The following is a 26,781-nucleotide window of genomic DNA, read 5'->3' on the forward strand; positions in this document are numbered from 1 at the left end:
CTACTTATTAAATTCAGTTCTCCAAAGATAGTTTCAGCAACCCTGGGTAACAGCAGCTAAAAGAGTCTAACAGCGGCAACAAGAGCAATGCTCACTCACCTCAGTGTGGCTGTGAGACAGAAGTGAATTTCTCTCACTCACTGACTCTTATCAGTCTCAGTTTTACAGCCTCCTCCAGAGTAAATGAAGGTGGACGCTTCGCACTTACTAGATAAACACGTTTGAGGTTAGGGAGTAGAAATACATCACCTGCGTTCAGAATCAAAAAAAAATATTGCCAAATAATTATTTGACAAATATCTGTTTGTTCATTCTTGTTTATTCTTGCTAAGTGTTGATATTATTAAAATATGTTGAAATAAATAATGTGCACAAAACATTTTTATACATAAAAAGTAGCAGAAACATGTCACCCCACCGTGTCCATTATGGGCTACAGAGCATTAAAGATAGCTCAATGTCCTTCTCATTATCTCATTATCTCTCAAATCAAAATTTCTGAACCTGGTCATCAGGACCAGAACAGCTCACAAAAAACAGGAGGTGCCCCTCAGCAGGCTTCCAGATGTTAGCCAATCAGAAAAAAGTGAGCTGATAGGAACTGCTGAAGCCTGCTGTGAAGTTTTCTACTATGTGTGTGCTGATACTGTTCACTGTGTGTGAGTGATGGTGGAGGAAGAGGAAGAGACCTTCAGGTGGAAGATCGATGATGTCTCTGAGTTCTTCTGTAGTCTGTTATCACGGCAGCATCAGGACGCCAAACAGTTACAACATTGCAGCTGGTTCTCACCAGTGTGAGTGTCTACGTGTGTGTGTGTGTGTGTGTGTTTGTGTGCGTGTGTGTGTATTTGTGTATGTGTGCATGTGGGTGTGCATATATGTGTGTGTGTAGGTGTGTGTCTGTGTACGTGTGTGTGTGTGCATGTGTGTGTGAGTTTATGTGCGTGTGTGTGTGTGTGTGCATTTGTGTGTGTGTTTGTGTGCCTGTGTATGTGTGCGCACGCATGCGTGCATATGTGTGCATGTGTGTACGCGATATGTTTGAGGCGCCAGAATCACTGAGTGTAAGCGTGTGTTTCATGAACGCTGGCTTTGTCTCAGTCATGATGTCATGGCGAGGAGGTCACTACAACTGTGAGTGAATGAATGAGTTTCCCGTCAGTCCATGTGACTTGTGTTTACAGTTGCTGATTGGTCGGTAATAACTCTGGACCTGAAACAGACCACAGGAAGAGAGGTCCTCTTAATCACGCTGTCATCACCTGGTCAAAAGTATGTGGACACCAAACAGTTTGATTGTCCATTACGATGCAGCGCTGTGGCTCTTCTGCTTTCAGTCCGTCTAGCATGTGTTTTAGTAAGTTTAGTTTAATACAAACCTAAATCAGAGGGATTAGAAAAAACAGTGGAATACACTGAGATGTCATTAATGTGTTTTTCTACATAAAAGTAAAACAGTCCCCATCCATGGGCCGTGGTTCAGTTTGGTGTGGCGTCATGTGCTGGCAGGCTGAACTTCGCTCACAGTGGAAAGTGGAGAAAAGTTCAGATTCTTTGAGTCATAAAAATAAATCTCACTCATCCAAACGATCGGAGAGCGAGTGCTGCTAATGTCCTATTTCCACACTCCATGTTTCATGTGGTCATTATCCTATTTTTCCTCCTTTGGGCCCAAGATCATAATCGCTGCCCTGTTGTTGGACCAATCAGAGTGTGAGATTTTGTGTCATGGATGCTCTGTTCTCTGGGCGAAAGAGGAGGGGCACCCTCAGCACAAAGTTTAAAACAGACCTGATAGTACGTGAGGGGGGCATCAGTGCACATGGCAGGGGTAACTGGGACACTTGTGAAGGCCCCTTGAACCATATATGCAGGTTTAAGAGCAAAAGTCAAGCAGACGATGAATGAACAGCACTGAGTTCGTACTCCAGATGTGTGGTTTCACAGGTAAAGAGTCAAGATGAGCTGAATACAGTCCAGACCATCACTCACTGAACATGTGGACCTTCATGAAACTAACAAAGGAGCAGCTGATGTCCTACATCATGCAGGAAGCTGCAATAAATTCAGAATGAGCACACACACACACACACACACACACACACACACACACACACAGTACGTTTTCTTTGTGTGATTATCAGGTTTTAATGATTTTACGCAGTGTTCGTGTTCAGGTGCTGCACTCGTCAGGTGTGTTCCAGCTTTAAATGTTTTCAAAACCTGCAGTGTCGCAGTGAAGCGAGCAGAGCCTACCGGTCCCACACGGCACAGAGCCAGCACATCTATTATACATACATGAGGGAGGCGAGTGTGTGTGTGTGGGTGGGTGGGGAGGTGTGTGTGTCCAGATGTTGCCAGAAAGTCTGGTTTCTGTTGTCAGCTGAATGGACAAACTCTGCTTAAATGGCCTCAAACACCTTTCATTTATTCATCCACCATTTTTAATTGATCTGCTGCTGAGATGGAGGAACATACACACACACACGCGCACACATACACGCACAAACATGCGCGCAAGCACACAAACACACCAGGAACCATCTTCAAACTGCACTTTCTTGTTGTCCTCTATCAGCAGAGGAAAATCCCACAAAGCTGTTTCTGATGGTTTCATTTAACAGAGCACAGAGTAACTAAACCAGAGGCAACTTATACTGTACAAAAGTACTGTAAAATGTAAAAATGCTCTGTTCATGTTACTGCTGCTCATCTCAGAATCTGAAGTTTCGACTGAATTTTATTGCAAGAGAAAAATGTAACAATGTGCAATACTGCCTGTGACTAAGGACTGTTATTTTAAATCACAATGTAATTATATTTATATAATTATATGTAGGTAGGTACACGAGAATAAGAGTTAACAAGTCGGGTTTTTAAAGCAAACAAAGAAATTTTAAATAATGTGGAAGTCATTTTAGGGAGTGCATGACTCACTTTAAGTATTGCATAATTTAATGGTATTTGTTTTTTGTGTAAGCCGGTATTGGAGAACAGTCCTTTACTACAAAATTACTACTTGAAATTACTTAAAATTACAATTATTTCTTTGTTTCCTGTAAAAACCTATTAACTCTTATTCTAGTGTAGCTGTTTTATTTTGTAGGCAGATATAATTACACTGCAATTTCAAATAGAATACATCAAATTTAAGTGGTGCTACACCCTTAGAAGAATCATAGAAAATGTGTGTGTGCGTTTCCCTCTGCAGGGTCCGATCAGAGCGCCTCGGGCTCCTCGCTGACCTACATGAACAGAGAGGATGAAACCAGGATCAAGTGCTGGTTAATAATCGCTGTGATAAATCGGAGTGTAAACACTCAGAGGCCTGCACGGCTTTCAAATTTAACTTCCAAATGAGCGTGTGGGCGGCGCGCTAACACACAGTGTGAGTGAGCCATGTTTGTCTTTGTCACTTCCTGTAAGATGAACCGTCTCATTTAAGCAGGATTACAAAACAAGAACGACTCAGCGAGCACACATGACAACAAGAATCAATTAAACTTTATTCATACAGCAGCCCTGACACCCGCCGGAGACAAAAGATTAAACATGTGAACCGAGAACAATTTCATAAAGTCAGAGAAAGGAAAAAGAACAACAATAAACACAGAAATAGAAATCAGATCAGACACACTAAAAGATTTATTTGTTCACGATGACTCTCATCTGTTATTCCTTATTACGTATCTTTGCATGCAGCAGATTTTAAAATGTCGGGCGTTTTTCAGGATGTCTTTCTTTATATTTGTTGGTTTTTAAGGTTTGAAATGAAGCTCAAACATCTGGCTGGAGGATCCACACCAAGGTGCAGGACCTGGATCTTGTCCTTGCTGCCATCTGAGTGTCCCCCAGCAGGGGGAGCTGTGTCCTTAAAGCTGCAGGGTTCACACATACCTGAGCAGGCAGCTGTCTTACCTGCTTAACCTGTAGAGGTTTGCACAGAAATCAACCTGAAACAGAATTTAATTACAGAACACAAACACTCAGAGTAAAGGATGCCGTGAAGATGTAACGATGAAGATTTTCTCAGTGCTGTGTCTGTAGCGCAGGGTCCACTGAGGCGCTCGGCTCAGGGTCGTCCTGAACACTCTGGCAGTAATTGATTAAATTAACGACACATTTACATAATTGAGCCTGTTTACATTCTGTGGACGAGCGAGGCCCACAGCTAATCCCCCCCTTTCTCTTTCTCTCTTTCTCAGCCGTCAGTCTATCACTCAGGCCGTCTGCCCTGTCAGTCTCCATCAGTCTCCTAGGCGACGGGATGCTGGTGGTAACCCGCGGTGATGGGAGGCCTCTCTAATATGTAAAGCAGGCCGTCTGGACGCGGGCCGAGCTGTCAGGCGTCCCGGCTGCCCGTAGCTGTGAGGGAGGCCGACCCAAATCTATGCTAATTTGACATTTCCAGCCTCATTTGCATATGTACGCATCAAAGTTTTTTCCTCCTTTAATCTCTCCTTTTTTAACCTCCTCCTGCTGCTGCTGGTCAGCCTGAAGAAAAGAAAACTCACATTCATCCATCATCATCTTTAAATCACTGATTCACAGCATCGTTATTATTATACAGTAACATTATAACTCATGGAAAAATACAGATATTATAAATATGAAATATTCTCCTGCACTGACAATGATGCTCAAGTACAAACATGTGGGTCAGCACTCAGTCAGACATCAACCCCAAAATGAAAAGAAGACAGAAGACGAGGAGGGAAGGAACAAAAGCTGTGTGAATGTGGTACTTCTGAACTGCCCTCAGTAACCTCCAAAGGGACCAGCCGACCGACGAAGAAGAGGAAGACGAGAGCACTGTCATTTTTTATTATTTTTCCTTTGAGGTCACTGGCACCGAGTCTGTGTTTGTCAGCTCTTTTGGATTCAGAAGCCAGTGATGAAACACGCCGCTGTAAAGATGTTTTGTTTGATTGAACGCCTGGACGTCGGAATCCTCTCCTCCCTGCTTGTTGGGGGCGTTTGTTTTGTGCTCCTGTTCGTCTTGGCCTGCTGTGCCCGCGTGGAGCCTCAACGCTCATTTCACAGCACGGACTCAGCGGGGATGCAAATGTGACGCCGTGCAGCCAAACTTTCATCATGTGACGTTTTCACACCCGAAATCTGCTACACACACACACACACACACACACTCTCACAGACTCACACAGACACACACACACACACACTATGTTGGCACGCTGCTCAGCTGTGTCGGGGGAGAAGCAGTGGACGGACGGGTCACCCAGCTCGGTTGGCAGCTGAGCTCCGGCCTTGGCTCGGCTCTCCGCCACCGTCTGCATGTACTCATGGTGTTGGCAGGTCACACTCACCCCCCAACCTACACACACACACAGAGTGATGTACAGCAGCCGTGTTTAATCCTCCTCCTGGCTGCAGATTACACACCTACATGCTGGATGGGAGGTGAGGGGTTGAGGATGTGGGGGGAGGAGGGGGGGGGGGTGTTGGGGCAACCCCTGCAAACACACATACAGACACACACAGGCCTGATGTCAGCTGGCTGTGAAAAGTGGAGGCTGACCACTCGCTGTGATTAAGCACCAACTGGGCTCCGGCCAGCCGACTGGAGCTCCGCCATGCTGCCCCGTCCACTCCTCCACCAGCCAGCTAGCATCCTCCTCCACACTGCCTTCATCCCCTCCCCCTCCTCTCTGCACTCTGGCTGAATCTGAGATCTTTTCTTCTCATATCTGTGGCAACAAGTGTTCCTCACACTTGAAACTGTGAAGCTTCTCCAGCTCCATCATCTCCATCTTCTCACACGTGAACACTGAGACATATTTTCATAATGATCACATGTTTGCCTTAAGAAGAGCTCATCAGTGCTGCTTGATTATGCATAAAATGGAGACATGAACATGGGGAGAAACACAATTTCAATCTGATTTCCTGCGTTTTTACTCCACCCAGTCTTTCAGATAAGGTCATCCACTGAAGTCCAGATAGATTAGATTAAAACAGAAAATGCACTGAGAGTAACAAAGCTAATACACATTAGAATTTTAGCTTTATAGAAGCCTAAAATGATACTGAAGCAAAACAGCTACAATAAGTAGCAAAAGTACCACTGAGATTTGACCTTTGAGGCACTTACTTTCATGCTCCTGCCGAGGAATGGCAACCTTAAAGCCTGCTCCTCAGAGTGGCTATGCGTGACACTGCGGAGCATATAATGTTATCTGACCTTTCACAATTTTAACAATTAAATGTGATAAGACATCAAATAAATTAAATAAGAAAAAGAAAGTTAAAAAGGACTCTAAAGCACTTTAAGTGGTCAATTCAATTCAATTTCAATTCAATTTTATTTATATAGCGCCAAATCACAACAAAAGTCGCCTCAAGGCGCTTCATAGATACAGAGAAAAACCCAACAATCATATGACCCCCTATGAGCAAGCACTTTGGCGACAGTGGGAAGGAAAAACTCCCTTTTAACAGGAAGAAACCTCCGGCAGAACCAGGCTCAGGGAGGGGCGGCCATCTGCTGCGACCGGTTGGGGTGAGAGAAGGAAGACAGGATAAAGGACATGCTGTGGAAGAGAGATAGTAAGATTAGAAAAAATTAGATGAGTGGTGAGAAAAAAAAAGTGTTTTCCCCCTAATCCTAATAACTGATTGGGCCATCCTTAACAAATGCAATCGGGTGTTTCTGATAACTGGCAGTGAGACTTTTACAGTCCTGAGGAGGAATTTTGCCCCTCATCTTTGCAAAATTGTTGTGATTCAGCTGCATTGGAGTGTTTTTGAACAGTAACCACATTTTTAAGGTCATGCCACAGCATCTCAATCGGATTGAGGTCAGGACTTTGACTTCAAGTCTTCATTTTGTTTTTCTTAAGCCATTCAGTCGTGGACTTGCTGGTGTGTTTTGGATCGTTGTCCTGCTGCAGCTTGAGGTCACGAACAGATGGCCGGACATTCTCCTTCAGGATTTTTTGGTAGACGGCAGAATTCATGGTTCCATCTAACACAGGTCCTAAGGCAGCAAAACAGCCCCAGACTGTCATTCACTTTTTCACACGACTGTAAATGCTCATCCAAAACTCTGACATAAACCTGACATAATGATATGTGTTCAATGTTACTGATGCATGTTTGCTGATGATGCACACATTTATGTTTCAGCAAAGGCTTCACAACAGCCCAAAAGAATGATTTGAGACAACTGACTGATTTGTGAATCAAATGTCTCACAAATAGTTCTACCTCTTTGAACTGGCACATGACACATTTAATCACACTGATTTGAAAGGAACATCTAAAACGTAGGACCTAACATGTTCCATGATTGTTATGATTCACTCATTTGGCACATCAAAAATATTCGGGAACCAACAGTTCATGAAAATGTGATAAAACCTACACAAAACTAAACAAAAGATAAGCGTGTAGTGCCAGGACCTTTGCCTTACTGAACCCCTATGGTCCCTCCTGTGTGGGATGAGCCCATAGGAAGACAGATCCATGTAGCTTCTTCAGGCTAAGGCTGAGACAAAAGACACTTGTCCTCAAGTCTGTGGGACAGGTTCCTTTGAAGGGTGGCTGAGCTCTTTCTTATAAGGAGGAGAGAGATATAGGGTAAGAAGCTGGGTCATTCAAGAAGGACTCGAAGTAGAGCTGCTGCTCCTCCACATCAAAAGGAGACAGAGGGCCCGGGGTAAACCCAGGACTCACTGGAGAGATTACATCTCTCGGTTGGCTTTGGAACAACTCTGTGTTCCCTCAGAGAAACGGGAAAAGGTGAAAGTCTGGGCTTCTCTGCTCAGACTGATGCCTCTGTGACCTGAACCTGGGTAAGCGGTAGAAAATGTATGGTTGGAAATACAAAAAACAGAAAAACACAGCAGTCAGCGGGCTCAGAACCAAACACCAAGACACAAATGAGTGCCCAACCAAAAGCCCCAAAAGTGAAATGCTGAACATACATACATATTTGAGAACAGGTTCTCTGACGTCAGCTTTGGACTCTGGAGACTGCACGGTTACTGTCGTGCTACACATGTGAGGACACGGCGGTCTCGAGTAAATGGCGGCCATTAACACCAACGGCTTTTCTTAAAATATGACCTCATGACTTCCTCGGCTTTACAAAAGAAGACATGCCCTTGGATAAATGAGACTATCTTAAACTTAAGGAGAATATGCCGCAAAATAGAACGACTATGGAAGAAAACCAAACTAGACGTACACAGGCTCCATCTTCGAGATCTCATGCTCTCCTTAAATGACACAGTGAAAACTGTTAGATCTGAATATTTTTCTAGGCTCATAACAAAAAACAAGAGAAATCCCAAGTTTCTTTTTGACAAAGTTAGTGCTATTGTCTCCCCAGATGTGGTACCTTTAGATGTACACTCTAAAGTAGATAGTAATAAACTCCTCCGATTTTTTGTTGATAAGATTAACGACGTCAATGCTAAAATTTCTAAAAAGCTTTCTTGTTCTCCGAGTCAGGCACTCCCTTTGTACTCCTGGTCAACTTTTACAACTATAACATATGAGGAAATAGCAACCCTGGTTGACAAAATGAAGCCATCCTCAAGCCCCTCAGACATTATCCCCACTAAGCTTTTTATTAATGCCTTTGACACCATTGGTCCTTGGGTTGTGAACCTTTTTAATGTTTCTCTTCAGACTGGGGTGTTCCCCAGCATTTTTAAACATGCCATTGTGGAACCAAGGCTCAAAAAACCCAACCTGGACCCAACACTACTTCAAAATTTAAGACCCATCTCCAAACTCCCATTTATGTCAAAACTCCTTGAGAAGGCAGTAGCTGTCCACCTTACGGCATACTTGGAGAAATATAACATCCATGACCGTTTTCAATCTGGGTTCCGTAAATTGCATTCCACTGAGACAGCACTACTGAAAGTAACTAATGATATTATGATGTCAGCAGACTCCGGAGAATACACAGTCCTAGTCTTGTTAGACCTTACCTCAGCCTTTGATACAGTCAACCATACCATCCTGATAAACAGACTGAGAGACCTGGTTGGGATGTCTGGCTCTGTTTTAGACTGGTTTTCATCTTATATATCTGAAAGGAGTTTTAGTGTGTCTGCAAACCAGATCATGTCGGAATCTACAGAGTTGTTGTGTGGAGTTCCTCAGGGCTCTGTGCTGGGACCTATTCTGTTTTATACATTCTTCCTTTAAGTCAGATAATACAGCAGTTTCCTGAAGTATCTTACCATCTTTTTGCTGACGATATTCAGCTATATTATTCGTTTAAGCCTGCTGAAGCTCATAAGCTCTCCAATCTGATTGACTGTTTAACCAACATTAAACAATGGTTGAACAATAACTGCTTACAGCTAAACCCAGACAAAACAGAAACTTTGATTATTGCACCAGGCAGTGCAATACCTGATATTAAACGGCGACTGGGTGACTTAGGTTCCTCCCAGAAACATAACCTTAGAAACGGGTGTCATTTTTGATGAAGCTTTTTCTTTGGAGGGACATCTAAATCAGACAGTAAGAACCTGCTTTTTTCACCTGAGGAACATTTCTAAACTTAGATCCATCGTGTCAACAAGTGAACTCGAGATGATAATACATGCTTTTATCTCTACAAGACTTGACTACTGTAACAGCCTGTTTACTTGTCTAAACATGAAAGGGCTATCCCGCCTACAGGTTATTCAAAACTCTGCAGCGAGGCTACTGACCCGCTCGAACAAGGGTGCTCATATGACCCCTGTGTTAAAGTCGCTGCACTGGCTACCGATCAGATTCAGGTTCCATTTTAAAATTCTAGTTTTAACTTTTAGAGCATTACAGAGACAGGCACCCCCCTACATTGCTGATCTGATTCATACACACACCTCCACTCGTAACCTGAGGTCAGCAAACCAAAATCTTTTAGTGGTCCCCCACACTCGTTTTAAAACCCGAGGGGACCGATCTTTCCAAGCTGTTGCACCCAGATTGTGGAATGCACTTCCCCTATTTCTACGGGGTTTGGACTCAGTGGAGACCTTCAAAAAGCAGCTAAAGACATTTTTATTTCAAAAAGCTTTTAATTAGACCAGGTTTTTCATGGTGTATTTTATGACTGTATTATGTTTTTACCTTGGAAAGCACTTTGTGACATATGTCTGTGAAAGGTGCTATATAAATAAAGTTTAATTACTTACTTACTTACTAAAAGTCTTCACACAAGGATATCTGAACAGGTTATGAACATATTGGCCAACAACTTCATAGCAGTGCAACATGTCTGTCCTCCGTGCTCCTCCAGCTCAGTCAGAAACAAACGCAAAGCCAACGTGAAACAAAGATGCTGCCACCTTGTGACCAAAGTCTGTAACACCAGGCAAACCTGAAATGTACTTTACAACAAATCAACCAGAAACGTGAAATTCAAAGGAACTGACAAGGAACACGTTTATTTGGGAACATTTGTATTTAATCGATGAGGAAACTCTATTATGAGGTTAAGTTATATGTCCACCACTGTGACAACATGCTTTTCAATAAAGGAGGCCAACAAAACAACACCACTGAGAACATCAAAAGTGTAATCTCTTGAGTTTTGAGGATTTTATACAATTTTCATTAAAAAATTATTTTTAACATGTGAACTGCCTCATCTCTGATCTGATCGGTTAAATGATTTCAGGATACAGCAGCAGAGAGAGATTGTGGACTAAAGCATCTGATCTTCTTTCACAATTTAAAGTCCAAAACTTTTAATGATTTTTTTAATGTCTGAATTTTAAAAATAAGAAATTAATCCTACACATGCTGCATCGGCTCTTACAGAAATGCACCAACAGGTACGAGCCACCTTTTATCCTCCTGGTTCTTCAGAGAATAGCTCACACACACACACACACACACACACACACACACACACACACACACACACACTGAGGTCGTTCAGTCAGATCCAGCCAAATGGACAAACATGGCGTCCAGTTTAAAGAAGAAAAACATGGTGGATGACAGCCGAGCGCCAAACATAGAAAACACACACACACACACACACACACACACACACAGGCTGATGATGCATGAAGTCCGGACCGCAGCCAGCTCCTCTCCAGCCTTGGTGGCCTAATCTGAAGCTACTGCTTGCCTCCTGCTTCACTGAGCAAACTCTGTGGGCCACACGCCATCCCAGCCCACTGCTGCTGCTCCACCCCGCCTCCGGTCCATCCATCCATCCATCCATCCTGAGCACACATACTGCACAACCCCCAGGGATGGATGTAGAACACGGAGATGTCACGTCAGAAGAGTTTAGAGGAGTTTGAGCTGAAGAGGAATTTGGGGGGGGGGACAAAACTCCCACGGAGAAGAACAGGCTGAAATTATCCTGGTTATCCTCCTGAGTTTGGACTAAAGGGTACTGAAGGAAATCTTTAATAATCAGCTGATCAGTCGAGCCAGTGGTCTGAGCGCTCTGGGTGACATCAGCCTGGCCGACAAACATGATGAAGTAGATTTATTTAATATTAGCTGATAAAGTTTTAACTTGAAAAATATTCTGAGAGGTTTCTTCGGCTTCAGAAAAACGTTCTCCGACTTATTTACTTAACACAAGCTTGGTTGTTTTAAGCAGGAAGAGTGCTCTCTTATTTTGAAATTCTGTGTTGAAAGTAGCTGTTTCCGAGTTAGTGGCGATCATGTGATTAGCACCTGCTCGATACTCAACTCTAACTAGTGATGTGCGATACCACTGATTTCCTTTCCGATCCGATACCAAGTAATATTCAGGGTGGTATCGACGATACTGATCCGATACTGATACTTTGTACAAAAACGTATTTTATTTATTGTATCTCAAATTATCCTAATGATTACAAGACATCAGATTACTTGTTCTTATCACTTAGTAATGCAGAGTTCATCATATAGAAATGAAATAACTGATGTTGTGCGCTATTTGAACACCTTGCCTGCCTGCAGCACTAAAGGACTCCGTGAGAGACGTCTGTCTCGCCCTAGCAGCACTTGTCCCTCTCCTCCTCTTCAGTTCGCCTCAACATACGCTCGTCATATTCTGTGATATGATTTACTTTGAGGTGTTTGACAAGGTTAGTGTTGTGGCCACAACCATACATGCCAACCCTCCCGATTTTTCCGGGAGAATCCCGATTTTCAGTGCCCCTCCTGAAAATCTCCCGGAGCCACCATTCTCCCGAATTTCTCCCGATTTTCCACCCGGACAACAAAATTGAAAAACCATATCACAGAATTTATAGCGCGGCCCAGCCAATTCCAGTTTCCAACAATGACGGCAGCTACTTAGTTTTAATATTACTCTTATTTCTCTTTCTGGGTCGCAAAAAAACTTTTAACATATTTTCAGGTGAGAATGTAGCTGTGTAAACTTCAAATATCTGAGCCGACCGACACATTGTTTTCAAACCCCTGCGGTCTTTCGCTAAGTATGGCCACAACACCTCACTTTTTTGCCACATGTATCGCAAACCACGTCTCAGCTGTTTGTGGAGATAAAATATGTCCGCACAATTACGCTCAGCCATTGTTGTGAGTGCGCACGCCAAGGGGCTGCGACACATTTATACAGACGTATTTCGCACATGACTATGAAAGGCGGAAGAGGATGTAGTTCCTTTGAATGTAGATATTTCCGAATATTATAGTTTCTTTCCACTGTGTTCCTGTTAATGATAAACTACAAATTTACCCTAAATTACTACAAAATCTATATTTTACTGTGAGAATCGATTCTAGAACATAAATGATTGGTATAGAAGGAATCGATATTTCAATATCGATCCACATCACTAACTCTAACATGTCGGAGTTTCCCTGAATGCACCATCATGAAGAGAAGCGTACCTGGCTAGCATACCTGCTGGAGCACGTGGCACTCAGCCTGAGCTGATGGAGGCTTCGTGCTGTGAAGATGATTTAACAGGTACGTCTAACCTGACTCGCCGCAGGTGCAGCCTCACAGCAGAACATTCATTACCTTTACATTTATTAAAAAAAAAACAATGAGTATCGGTGGAAAACTCCTCCAAAGTTTAAACATGCTATTGAATTAAAATATATGAGCAGTATTTCAGTTTTAATCTCAGAATTACACGTTTTTTTTAATTTTTTTATTGTTTTATTATTATTTTTTTAATTATTATTTTTATTTTATTTTTTATTAAAATGGCTCCAGGACCTTCCAAGGGTTAAACAGGCTTAATCGTCAGCTGTTTGTTCAAAGCCGCTTGGTATCCAGGTGAGTCAGTCAGGTATAAATGTGGGTTAAACTGGGCCACAACACCTAGAGTTTGGCTTTCAGGCAACTTCAGTTAATGTCATGTGTTCATGCTGCCATTGTCAATAAAGTTGAGGTTGTGGTACATTACCATCGAGCTAACTCACCTGCTGTGTGACAACCTCAGTCAGAGATGGGGTCAGGCAGTATTTCTGTAGCATCTTTGACCATCACGGAGTTTCTCAGCGTGCACGCGGTCTCTGTGATGTCCACGTGGTATATCGCAGGGACCACGTGGTAACGTGAACGACTTCAGTGCAGCTGAATTATCAGCGGTGTGACACTTGAGCAAATATAAGACTCACAGCAACGTTCTCAACAACCTGCAGATGCTTCAGGGCAGCTTTAAGACAAGTGAACAATGAGCTACAATTATCCAGAGGTGTTGAAGTAAATGCATGAATAACAATGAATTTTGACACAATGAGCTACACACAATAGACGCTGGCTTGACTGTAGTGGTGTGCGGATCGATATTGAAATATCGATTCTTCCGATACCAGTAATTTATGTTCTAGAATCGATTCTTATATTAAAATATCGATATTTTAGTATTTTGGGGTAAATTTGTAGTTTATCATTAACATGAACTCAGTAGAAACTATATCATTTGGATCGTCTAAATTGGAAGGAACTACTTCCTCTTCCGCATTTCATAGTCATGTGTGAAATAAGTTTTATTTCTATATGATAATTCTGAATTATTAAGCAATAAGAACAAGTAGTCTGATGTCCTGTAATCATTATGAAGCTATATTATTATTACAATTACATAATATTTCATTGTATTTCATATATAATTGTATTAAGTTTTTGTACAAAGTATCGGTATCGGATCAGTATCGGATCAGTATCGTCGATGCCACCCTGAATTTTACTTGGTATCGGATCGCAAAGGAAATCAGTGGTATCGCACATCACTACTTGACTGTTAAATCAGGAAATTATGTCGCTGTCTGGCAGATGTGCGAAAGCTGCCCCTAGACCTTTCAGACTGAAGCACAACCAGAATTGATTTATATTAGGCACATGGAGGGAAGGATGCTAAAGCAAAGTGGCTGTTTGATTATTTCAGGTGCAGATTTGTCCTGCTGGAAATTAGATGATTCTGCTGCTTTGATTCACTTTACAATTGTGTGTGTTTTTTTTGTTTGTGTGTCCCAGTTATCCTGCTGTGTGTTTTCTGATATTGAAATCAGAATATGAAAGGTTCCAGAAGGTTCCAATTAACTCCCTGTTTGCCTCTACATGCCTCAATTCATATATTAATCAGGTCCTGTAGCTCAATAATTGTTTACTGACCAGTGAAGTGTGTGTGTGTGTGTGTGTGTGTGGGGGGGGGGGTAGGGTAGTTGATGAGAGAGTAAAGGTCAAAGGTCATCTCTTGTTAACAGTGGAGGAGAAGAAGAAGAAGAAGCCGGCTGTCCTCGCGGCAGTGAACGCACCGTCGAACTGCTTCCTCATTTCATGTGGAAAAACCAACTAATTACGTGGAAATATGATAATGTATAACGCCGGGGGAGCTGCCAGCCCAGCGCCGCTTATTACCCAGACTCCCCTGTTCCTCCACACTCCCCCCCACCCTCTCTCTTCTGGTATTTCTCCCAGGGAGTCTCGCCCTTTCACGACTGGAGAAACATTAGCAGCCAGTCCGGCTTGTTTTGCATCAAAACAACGCCTCATTTGCATAATCTGAGCTTGAGCTCCTCCCTCCTCATCACTGCCAGGGAAGGTCGATCCCTCCGCTCCCCATCTTCCTCAGGAGGCGATATCCCCCCACAGACCATCCCCACCACCTTCTCCCCTCTCCTCTTCATCATCTCATCTCATCCAGTTGTCTGATTCCTCCTTAAATATGCCTTCACCTGATACTGCCGGCTGACCTGTAGGCCTCTGTGTGTGTGTGTGTGTGTGTGTGTGTGAGATCACTCCTTTCTTCTCCTGAGGAGGAGGAGGGTGTCAGTCAGTCAGTGATTGTGATATATGAGAGCTGACAGCTTCCCAGTGTGACTATCCACTGGTTACCAGTATAGCCCTTAATGGGTCTAATGGCCTGAGAGAAGAGACACACACACACACACACACACACACAGCAAGATGGGTCGGCCTGAACCAGAACTTTCAGGATGTGAAGCTGAGTGTTAAACTGGAGCTGAATGAGCCAAACAGCTGGAGACCATCCAGATGTCTCCCAGTAGTTTTTTCTTTCAGTTATTTGTAATTTTGTTTTGACCCCAAATGTCCTTTTTTCTCAGGACAGGAAGTAATCTTTCCAAAAGCTCCTGGGTCCACATCAGAACATTTAAATATTTAAAGATAATATATTAGTAATGGCTTAAATTTGAATATGAAAATGTGATAAAATTGGTCAATTCTGGTTCCAGAGACTCTCCTCTGCTCTGTGCTCATATTTTAAGAGTAATTTTTTTTGGCAAAAAAAGCAAAATTTTCACACATGTTAAAATGATTCTTTAAATGGACGGGTCCTCCTTTCTCCTCAGCACTCACAGGGCTTTATATACAACACGCCTCATTCACACAAACACACTTTCTATCTAACATTCACACTCAGAGAGCAGCTTGCAGGCAGACTGGAGCAGCCAGGGATCGAACCTGCTCTTCCTGCAGATAAATTGTACAGATCCATGTTATCATGAATTCTTCGGCCATGAGAAGTGTGGCCTGGCCTGCAGCTGTGGACTCTGGCTGCAGGATCCCGTACCTGTGATCATCATCACAGGTACGGGAGAAAGAGCTGAAAGGACTTAACTCTGTGCAGACAAACACAGGTTGTAAAGGTCAAAGGACACTCCACAAAGGGCAGTGTTCATCTCAGAAGGTGCTTCTTTATGTCTGCTTGGGATTTCGGCTGCTTTAGACTGACAGGAAGTGGAAGAACAGAAAGTGGAGCCTTCTCTTTCTCTGCGTCCCGATGATGATGATGAGTGGAGTAGAGTTTCCTCTGACAGACAGTGCACGCTCAGTCACGATGGAAGCTCTGAGTCTGCTATTACAGAGCTCCTCGTCTCTCCAGAGCGGCGGCTTTCTGTGGGTCGATGCCATCGAGCTGAACGGCAGCCATGACGCTGGCAGCGGCCCGTCGCTCTCCTGCCAGCACGCTGCAGACCCGAGCGGCTTTCATCTCTCTCTTTGTAAGAGGCTCAGCAGGAACCACGGCTCTTACCTGATCTTCACTGAACTCAGAATCACTTTCTGGGCCACCGGAGCTGTAGGAGGAGCCAGCAGCTCAGCCCCGTTTCAACATCTGCAGCTTCAGACTTGGAGTGGCGCTTCTTCAGCGCCACAATGAAGCTGCAGCAGAAAAGTTAAAGGCCTGCAAAGTCAGAGAGAAAATTCTTCTTCTTTGCTGCTCGGCGACACGGCCTGTTTAATTATGGGTCATCGAGGAAGGGAAATTAATCTCAGGCGGTGGAGGAGTCACGGCGTCAGGCTGACAGGGGCCCTGGGGCCAAGCGGGGGCGGGCACGGGGCCAAATGCCGTGGTAGCCTCTGAAGTCACCACGCAAAAGGGTAGCAGTCAAAAGTGATCAGAGAGTGCCGGACAGCGGACTGGAAGTCAGTGCGTTTCTGGCAGCGAAGCCTCTGAATGAACATAAACCCATGTGACAGACACGCTTCAACTTCACCGCCACTTTCTGAGGCCACGGCAAGGACGTGTGCATAGCCTGGGGGACGGGGGGGCGGACGGTTTCAGAGAGATCGCTCTTCAGGTTTAAACTCTACACAAAGCATGAAAAAGAAATGCATTAAGCAATCATGTTTCTATTCTGAAAAAATGCACAACAGTGCCTCACTCAGGTACGGGGGTCCAAACATGTTGGCCATAACTACCCGAGAGTCAGAAACAATCTGAACCTTTCCACAGTTTTTATACATACATTTTTGCAGTTTTATTGGATGGTTGGTTTTTATTAAGTTCTGCATTTACATGTATTATTTAATCAAGTGTATTTGATTTTTTTGCATTTACTTCCATTTCCTGTTCAGCTCCACATTTACATTAGCTTCTGATCACTGGATCCATTTTTTTAACAGACCTACCAAGCACTTATATGCACAATCTCTCTCTCTCTCACTCACACTCACACACACACACACACACACACACACACACACACACACACACACACACACACACACACAGCTTCATACATCACGTTACTTTTTGCACAACTCACTGTCATTGTTGCACATTTCTATTGCACTGTTCTGCCTGTATCGTTCTGTTCTGTCTTTGTTTTGTTGCAATGTTTGCACACTTGCACTTTATGTAGTCTTGTATTGATTGTCTGTTTATATGTAGCACCATGGTCTTGAAGGAACGCTGTCTCGCTTCACCGTGTACTGTACCACTGCACATGGTTGGAATGACACACGTTCATGCCTGATGAAGACTGACCTCGACTCTCTGACCTTGTCCAATCAGCTGTGACAGAGTCATCAGCTCATCCCACTAAAGTAAAAAACCCGCAGCAGGTCTGTTTCCTCCCTCTGGGACGGTTTCCCTCCTCTGGCCGAGCCGCTGCTGCTTCCCAACAGGTGTTTAAATGCTGTTGGGACGAGCTTCAGACGGAAACCCAAACAGAAATGGGGAGGATACGACCTTGTCAACGCTCCTTCTGACCCCGTGAACCATTTCATGATTCTTCTTCACAGCTCCTCAGTTTCCAAACAGTTTGTACGTCCAGTCTGCCGGCTTCATCAAACCCGTCGGGCCTTTTCCCTTCATGTTAAATTTCTTGCATTTTAAACTAAACCTGAGCTGACATGATATTCCTTATGAACAAGAACATGCTGAACTCCTCCTCCCTGAATCAGTGGGATCATTTGTCCCAAATCTGAAGCTCTTCCCAGGAAAGATGCTTTAGAAGATTTCCAAAATCATCAAAATGTTAATTAGCTGATGAAAAAGACTTTTTCTGCAGCAGAGATGTTATCAGGGAGGCTGAGACGCTCAGAGAATCCCGAACAGAAACCTGTAATCTGGTAACGGCAAAAATGGCGAGACATGTTCTCGCTCGCTGCCACCAAACACCCAATCATCTGCTGAACAGGGAAATGTAGGAACCAATCACGTCTGCACAACAGAGACCGAGGACAGTTTGAGAGGATGTCAGACGAATGGACTTGTTATGGTGGTAAAGATGGAAGGCCGGAATACTCAGCGTTTGTTTACTGCAGCTGTGGTGGGAGGAGCCAGAGACAGCGAAGTCATAATGAAACCTGAAAACCTGCAGGAAAGCTTCTGTGTGGCAGAGACGCGTTTAATCAGATTTGTTCATGTAGAAAAACACACAGACACACAGATAAAGACTCAGAAACACACACGACACAGACACACGCTGTGATGGTGTTTAACTCTTGCCTCCAGTTTGTTGCTTTGGGTTCAGTAATGCTGGAATGGAGGGAGACTCTCAGCTGAGCTCAGACTGAACGTTACAGGCAGCACTGCTGGCTGTGAAACTGTTTCTGCTGAGTCAGCTGATCTTCTGCTGCTGGTTCTTCCATTAAGGCAGATTTTCTCCTCTGGCAGCTGCAGAAGCCATCAGAGAGCAGGGATCAGGGTAACCTGGGAGTTAACGAGGATAACAGAGCTGTGAGGCCATCAGCGGCTCTGTGGCAAAGTTCATTTGTACCAGCTTAGTTTTAAAAAGACGCAAACACGAGTTCTCGAAAGATGACTTTCTGTCCTTATGCTACACTTCCAGTGTTTGTGGTTAGCTGAGCTGCAGCTGTGATGGAGAAAAAGCTGTTAGCAGGGTTCCTCTGATTGAACACGCCGTCAGCGATGATTCACAGCTGGATCTGCTGGTGGTCTTAAAAGCCTCACACTGAAATCAAATGACGTTCACACGGCTCTGACTTGATCGTTATCTGAGTCTTCCTACTTCACGTGAACCACGTGAGCCACGTGAACCAGAAAGATCCTCACAGGTCTAATTTATATTTAAGGAGCTTCAATGATATTAACAATAACAGTTTAAGTTGATGTGGGAACTTAAGGTTCTACCCTTTTCTTTATTTTCTGAAAGTTTAGACTTCACACAGTTTTTTTTCTTTTACAAGTTAAATTGTGGGATGTCACAGAAGGGATATAAGACTCACCCACCTGCGGTTTTTAATGGGCAGCCAATCAGAAGAAAGTTGGCCTCATATATTTGAAATCATCTTCAGTCTTCATGGGTTTGTTGGAGAAACCAGAAACCTTCTCGCTGCTTTTGGGAGTTTATTGTCTGAACTTTGTGGAGCTTTGCTGCTCGTTTCCCACTGGTTTCACTCGTCCTGCCAGAAGGTTCAACTTAATGTTTAAAACGTTTACACTGAAGTGTACAGATAACAGATACAGTTCAGTTTGTGGACTCAGATCTGTGAGTGAAATGTTTGGTATTCCTGATGAGGATCAGAGGCGTGTTTGGGACTCGGGGCTCTGATGTGGTTCAGGACTGAGAGCAGAAGGTGGAGCTGAGTCAGGCACAGAGGGGGTAAACAGATGGGGGCAGTAAAACTAAAAGTCCTGGAAACTTCTCAGCACACTTCCTGTCTGCTCTCTCTCTCTGGCTGTAGAACGTCTGTGCTCGCCTTATTTTCCTTATCTCAGTTTTCCCCCTCTGCTCCCCTCAGATGCCAGATGTGTCAGGGTGACTGACGGCGCGCGGTGGATGTTTGTGTTGTTTGTGTCACAGCATTCCTGTGAGCGTGTGCAGAAGGTGAAGAAGACAAGTATGGAGCTCCTGCAGCTGCAGGTAGGTGCCAGCTCCCTCATCTCCAACCGGCTCGTGCAGATTAAAGGATTTTCCTTCGTTATTCTCTCACCCTTTTCTCCTTTTGGCTTCCTCCTCCTCCTTCTTTAAAAAAAGAAAAACCTCACACAGCGAGTCATTGGGCTTTGCAGGCTCAGGATGAAACTTTGTCAGCTGTGTTGGTGCAGCAGGAAGCAGCGATGCAGACAGATATTCACCTGAAGCGCGACTCAGTTCAGCTCTTTAATGCCTATAAGTGAGGACACGTTTTGTTGGCGAAGCTGAGCTGGTGGCAGGAAGTGACAGTACCTTTGTGTCCTTTTATGTAAAAACCCGGCATCCTTACAAAACATGTAAGTCTCTGTACGTCTACTTTTTGGTCATTACTGATTTCTGTGAATGGTGCCGCCGATCAAGCGTTTGGGTTTTTTTCTGCCCACCAAAGAGGTGTTGATGAAAATCACCAGGACTGCGATTAAACATGATTTTGACCAGTAATTTTTAATTTATGCAGGCTTAACATTCCAAATAAGCAACTGTTAACTAAAGTAAGAGAGATACACCCCGTCCAGTACAGTTTAACGTCCAGGTGTCTCTGAGAATGGGATTCGGGCAAATCTAAACACGTCAACTCAGAGAAGATGGAGGATGAGGGTTGAACTGTTCGAACGTCAGCCAGACAGCGTCTGAGAGGATCCATCCGTCCATCTGCTGCAGCGTGATTTGGGTCAATTGCAACAAGTACCAATGAGCCGTGTGTAGACTGCTGACCGGTGTCGTGCCAAAAAGTGATTAGCGTTATTTAAATTTGTTTGAACTGTTAGAAATAACTTGTTGGTCTATATTATATGAAACATGTCAAATGGATCCCTCATGAATGATATCCAGTCATCTTGAACCACATTCCTGTCATAAGGTAGAAGCTGCAATCAGTGGCAGTGACTTTTATACATCCTTTATCCTATATCCAGTTAAAAAATCACAGTGGCATTAAAAATGCTCTAAAAGGCTCAAACAGAACAAACACGGCCCAGAGGTCCAGCTCAGGTGAAGCCTAGCAGACAGCTCGCAGGTACAGCCACCTGTGTCCACATCCACCTGTCAGGCAAAGAGGCCACGCCTCTAATAATCCTAATTTAAGCCTTAGTACAATTTAAACAGGTAACTTATACAAACAGGCGCTTAAACGTGTTCGTTTCTGCTCTAATGTATTACATGGGAGTCTATGGGGACTGACTCACTGCTGATCTGCTGGACGTCTGAGGGACTGCAGTTCGTTGTAGCTTCTGTTTCCTTCCAACCTCAAACTAATGAACCCACGCTCATCTGGCTGGATGGGAAGCGGCACGCCAGCTCTCTGCTTTGTTCCTGAAAACACCCCATCACCTCCTCACCTCCTCCTTCCTTCTCCCCCTCCCCCGGCCCGTCCAGCACCTCTGCGGGGTCATGCAGATTAACCTGTCGTTTCCTGCAGACAGTTTTGGTTGGGAGTGAAATGGAGGGTGAAGCAGTTTCCGGCTGGGAGTGTGGGGCAGTGGGGGAAGAAGCTGGGCTGGCCAGCTGCATGCTGGGAGTGTTTTTTTGTTTTTGTCTGAAGGATTTAGAGGACTTTTTATGTGGCAAAGGGGCAGTTGCAGGGATTCAGAGGGAACAGTGGAGGAGGGTTGGAGCTGCTCTGGAGTATCTGCTGTAAGTATTCTGGTCTGCTGGGTTCAGTGTTTGTGTTGGAAGAGCTCAGAGTCAGGATTACATCTGTCTCTGTTGGAGTCAGACATTATTAAATGTGCTTTAGTTTGATCTGTGTTGAGCCGGTTTCATGCAGAAAACTGACCTGTGGAGGACACACAAAGAAAACCACAGAAGAAGAAAGACTCTGTTGTTCTGCAGCAGCTCGCTGCTTCTTTGTGTGCAGTATTTCCTGCAGGAGAGGCTGGAGTCTTCGGTTTCATAGACAGGTGGTGTTCAAAACGCACCCACAGCACACTGAAGGGCAAACCAAAATGTAAATGCACACCTGTATTTATACCTGCCTGAAATAAGCTCAGGGTCGGCTGACATGTTGTCGGTGCTTCTGTGGCATGTTGTGTCAGATGAAGACACTTTGACAGCTCATTTGCATGACAGCTGCAGTTATTTAAGATTGACAGAGTTTACAGTGTAAACTGTAAATGAGCACAATACAGTATCAGGCAGTGCTCCTGTACACTGTCTGGCTCCGTGCTCTCTTATTGGATATGGTTCATATGATTTCCTCTGTAAATGGTCCAATGTTAGCATTAGTCAACCAGTTCTAAAATATGATTCGCTCTGTTCCATCATCCATTATTTTGTTTTTAGGGTCTGGAAATGAGTGTGTACAAATGACTAATACAGTAAATTTAACATGTGCTTTTTGAACAGTTAAACTGCAGTAAGTGTATAAAAGCCTGTAAAATAGAATAACATCTTTGTCCATCCTCTTCCTCTTGTCCTTATCAGGGTTGTGGGAGGGCTGGAGCTTATCCAAGCTACCGTAGGGCGAGAGGCGGGGTACACCTGGACAGGTCATCAGCCTGTTGCAGGGTTAACACCGAGAGACAACTGGTCACACTCACATTTGGAGCACATTTGAGCACTGACTGCATGTGTTTGGACTGTGGGAGGAAGCATGCAAACACCACACAGTGTTGAGTCTTCTGTCTGTTTGACGTCAGACAATAATTCTGACATTGTTCAGTTTGTTTCCATTCGGATTTCATATATATATTTATTTTTACGTCTCGTGTGTGTGTGTGTGTGTGTGTGTGTGTGTGTGTGTGAGAAATCAGTCAAGTGATGCTGAAATACGATATGAGGTTTTCCTGTTTTCCTCCTTCAGCCCAAAGACGAGGAGTTGAGGACGATGTGGGCGGACTGAGTGGGAACCTCTGAAACCTCGGACAGATTTATTCTCCCTCAGCATTGCTTCACCTGAACTACTGAAACCGGTGACCCCGCCCACAGCATGGCTGCCGTCCTCGTGTCCCTGCTGCTGCTCGCGGTGACGGGCGTTTGCCCTCGGACTCTGGTTGTGGTGAACTCTGCCGTGGAGGTCAGCAGAGGGCGCTCGGTTTTCATCACGAGGGCGGAGCTTCAGATCAGCGTGGACCCGGGCGCCGACTGTAAGGTGGAGGTGGTGATGAACGAGCCCGTGACTCAGAGGGTCGGCAGGCTGAGCCCACAGGTGAGGGTGGAACAGGTTGGTGCCGTATGGCAGCCGCTCAGAGGAGTTACAGGTGCTCTGCTCTGTGCACTCTGCAGGTGTTTGACTGCAGCTTCCTGGAGGACGAGGTGAAGTATGTCCACGACGGCAGCCCTCTGCTGGACGAGGATGTGGTGATGCTCAGAGTCTACAGGTCAGTCAGCAGCATCCACAGGTCTGCAATATGTCTTCTAACATGTCTTTCTAACCTGAGGTGCTCAGGGTCAGCTGGAAATGGCTGCAGTGCTCGGGGGGGGCTTGTTCAGTGAGAGGACGGTGGAGCAGGATTGGTGGGTGATGACCGAAAGAATGAGATGGAGGATCCAAGCAGCAGAAATAACTCCTCTGAGGGCTGAGGTGAGGAGGTCAGAGTAGAAACACTGAAGGGAGGGAGTTTCAACCTGTGATTGGACATTCCTGGACTCTCCTAGGTGGAAAGTTTGAGGCCCATCTGGGACACACAGCAGATAAGATTTCAGGTGCTAGTCCAGTCCTGGAGGCACAGACATGGTTTGTTAGCTGATCCTGCAAACAGTAACAACAACCCCTCTGAGCCCAAGGAAAACGGCCCGACCCCCCTCAACACTCACGACACAGCTTAGAATGCTGGGAGCTGCCCCTCAGCAGGCTTCCTGAAGGTTGTCATTCATTTTAGAATAATGAGAAAAACAATTTCTGCAGGTTAGATTTATGGAGCGTTTACAGACGTGGCTTAAACATTAATTCAAACTTGGATGTACATGTGATGACCTCGTGGGCCAGTGTGGAGCTCTGTTTAACATGACATGTGGTGTCTGTGTGGAGGTTCACGTCCTCGGACACGCAGGTGGAGACGGTGATTCTGAGGGTCCGGGTGGTGGACTCGGGTGAGGGCGTGGTGGCACTCGGCAGCGCTCCGCTGGTCGTTCCCCAGTTCTACGGTTTATCCAACGCCATCAACGGCTCGGTGCTGAATATCAGGGCCGCGCCTGACCTTGTCTGCACCGTCAGGCTGTTGACCGCAGACACCAGCATCCCCGCTGCAGGTCGGCTGGTGAGGGAGGAAGACTCCACGCAGAGGAAGGGTACCAAACTCATAAGATGTTTTTAATTTGCTTTGTTTCATTGTGTCATCACAGTTTATAAAATATCATTTAACCTTTTAAGTTGAATAAATTAAACTTTATTTACAATGTGGAGCACAAATAAAGCAAAAGCTATAAAAAATATCAAAACTTAAAAATAACTGAGAGAATTGCTTAAATATAAAATACACATTAGTATAAATATAAACTGAAATGCAGGCTGCTTGTGGTTTATCAGTTTTTGTGTGTCTGGTGTTTTCCACTCACCGACTGGTCTAAAACCCTCGGCTCTCCTCTCTGATAGGTCGACAGGCGACGCTCTGCCCGGGAAACAGTCCGTGTCTTCACGACACCACCGAGGTCCGCTTCCTCAAAACCAGCTGCCATGAATTCCTGAGCTCTGGCCTCAAGTACCAGCACCTCAGCCCGCCGTCCCCGGAGATCGACTACGTCCCCGTCCGAGTGGAGCTGAGAGAGCAGGCGAGCAGAGCACTGCTGGAGGTACAGGAAAGACCGATGAGCTCACAGCTCAGACAGCAGCGTGGAAACAAAGAGAGCAGAAATGAGGCTCAGACTTGCTTTAAAGGAAGAAAGTTTGTAAAGTGCAGATTCTGCTGTTTGCAGGTGAGATGTTGGCAGTGAGAAGGTGACATCCCGCCTTCTCAGCTCGGCGATGAGGACGGATGTGCAGGCGGAGGTTGTGCGGGGTTTCGAAGCCTCCAGCATTCCTTTAAAGCATTTCTGTCTCATCGTTAGCACGTGAGCGGTGGCATAACACCTCTCACGGGTGTAACAGCAGAAGTTGTGGCGCCTTGTGTTGATCTCTGCGTGGTGTGTTAAACTTTACCTGTCCTCCTCCTCCCACAGTCACAGGCCGTGTGGCTGCCGGTTTTGATCCACGGGGCCATGCAGAACCAGCCCCCGCAGGCTACCTTCATGGCCTCTTTCATCCTGGAGGTGGACCAGTTCATCCTCACCCCGCTCACCACTGCCACGCTGGATGCCAAGGACCACGAGACTCTGCAGGAGAAGCTGGTCTTCAACGTGACCGTCCCACCCGCCGAGGGCTACATCACACACCTGGACGACCACACCAAGCCCATCCGGTCCTTCACATGGCTGGACCTTCACGAGATGAAAGTGGCCTACCAGCCATCCAACAACAGCCGGGGGCACCGCAGGAACTATGAGGTACTGAAGACGCGACAGGGCTCCAAAGGTTCTTCCAGTTTCTGTAGAAAAGTTGGAATGTTAGAAGCACCAACACTGGGAATTTTGAAGAAAACAGCTTTTTTTCAGGGCAGTGTGGCAGATATCTGAGCTTTTATTCTAGGAATCAAACCTAACGTTGTAGCTGCTAATGCTGTTTCAACATAACAGCACACCAAAGCTAACCATAGCTAACCCACCCCACACCGACGTTTCAGACGCTTCAAAAATGTCTATGTTTAAAAAAAGGAGACATGGAGGTTTAGGAAACGCTTCACCTTCAAGTCAGAGAGAGTGAGATACAATCACACAGGGTCAAAGTCACTGCTGGCCTGCTTGGGCCGGAACGGCTAAAGAAATATATATTACAAAATTATTTTGACCCAGAAGGAATCGCAACTAGAAGATGATCCTGGTGTCAAATGTAGGTGAAAAGAAGACCTTTCTTTTTCTCTCACCTGTCCCACATGCTGATATGAATGTTTTACACGCTTAATAATGTAATTTCCTGTCATTGCGTTCCCTTTTTATATGCTTAGGCGGAGTTTCAGGTGATAGACGGCTCCTATCTGACCAGCCCACCCATCGTGGTCCACGTCTCCATCAGGACATCGGAAACAAATGCTCCGAGAGTCTCCTGGAACGTGGGTACGTTCGCGTCCATCTCTGCGGCGTGAAAAATGTCTCATGGCGTTTTACTCGTTGAGGTAACATGTGAACATGTGTGCCATCTCAGGTCTAGACCTGTTGGAGGGTCAGTCCCGACCAATCACCTGGGAGCAGCTGCAGATAGTCGACAGCGACAACATTGACGCCGTTTACCTGGTGGCCGTGGATGGACCCGTGCACGGGCGGCTCAGTGTCAGAGGTGAGGGGTCAAAGGTCGGTGGGGTAAGGTTTAAGGTGGTAAATGCTCTATCAAACAAAGTGAAGAAAAATCTTCTCCTCAGTTTTCTTTCTTCTCTTTCAGACTAATCAAGTTTTTCAGTTTTAGTTGCTACCAAAACTTTGATGTGCCACAAAATTGAAACTGTAGGTGAGACTTTTGTACCTGAAGCTTCTGCTTTCTGTGTAGTCTGAGTTCTTTTGACCGATCAGATCTGAGCAGATGAAAGAAAACATGGTGAGGTGCTACGTTTATTAAAATATTAAAAATCGTTTTAATGTTAGTTTTTAATCCTTGAGTCATGGCCAGAGGTGGGTAGAGGAGCCAAAAATGGTACTCAAGTAATAGTAACACTCCCTCAACAT

The 26,781-nt window shown here is 44.9% G+C and overlaps 1 protein-coding gene and 1 long non-coding RNA gene across 7 annotated transcripts in view; one reads left to right on the plus strand and one right to left on the minus strand.

Annotated features, from left to right (window-relative positions):
• Window positions 1-8,618: 8,618 nt before the first annotated feature.
• LOC146491086 (uncharacterized) lies at window positions 8,619-13,872 on the minus strand. The gene is made up of 2 exons (XR_014872476.1): window positions 13,384-13,872; window positions 8,619-11,289 (listed from the first exon to the last, which is right to left on the minus strand). It is a non-coding gene; the product is annotated as an uncharacterized LOC146491086 (long non-coding RNA).
• frem1b (Fras1 related extracellular matrix 1b) overlaps window positions 12,795-26,781 on the plus strand; it is a 50,440-nt gene continuing 36,453 nt past the window's right edge. The window contains exons 1-9 of one of the 6 annotated variants that reach the window (XM_085151955.1): window positions 12,795-12,922; window positions 19,919-20,040; window positions 22,895-23,239; window positions 23,317-23,411; window positions 24,062-24,321; window positions 24,626-24,822; window positions 25,189-25,512; window positions 26,070-26,178; window positions 26,267-26,398. In XM_085151955.1, the coding sequence (XP_085008081.1) occupies window positions 23,021-23,239; window positions 23,317-23,411; window positions 24,062-24,321; window positions 24,626-24,822; window positions 25,189-25,512; window positions 26,070-26,178; window positions 26,267-26,398 (1,336 nt within the window). In that variant the 5' untranslated portion in view covers window positions 12,795-12,922; window positions 19,919-20,040; window positions 22,895-23,020. The other 5 variants (XM_085151959.1, XM_085151960.1, XM_085151957.1 and 2 more) reach the window with 5 other exon arrangements.

This window comes from Neolamprologus multifasciatus, chromosome 23 (genome assembly GCF_963576455.1).
Source record: "Neolamprologus multifasciatus chromosome 23, fNeoMul1.2, whole genome shotgun sequence".
In the NCBI taxonomy this organism is placed as follows: domain Eukaryota; kingdom Metazoa; phylum Chordata; class Actinopteri; order Cichliformes; family Cichlidae; genus Neolamprologus; species Neolamprologus multifasciatus.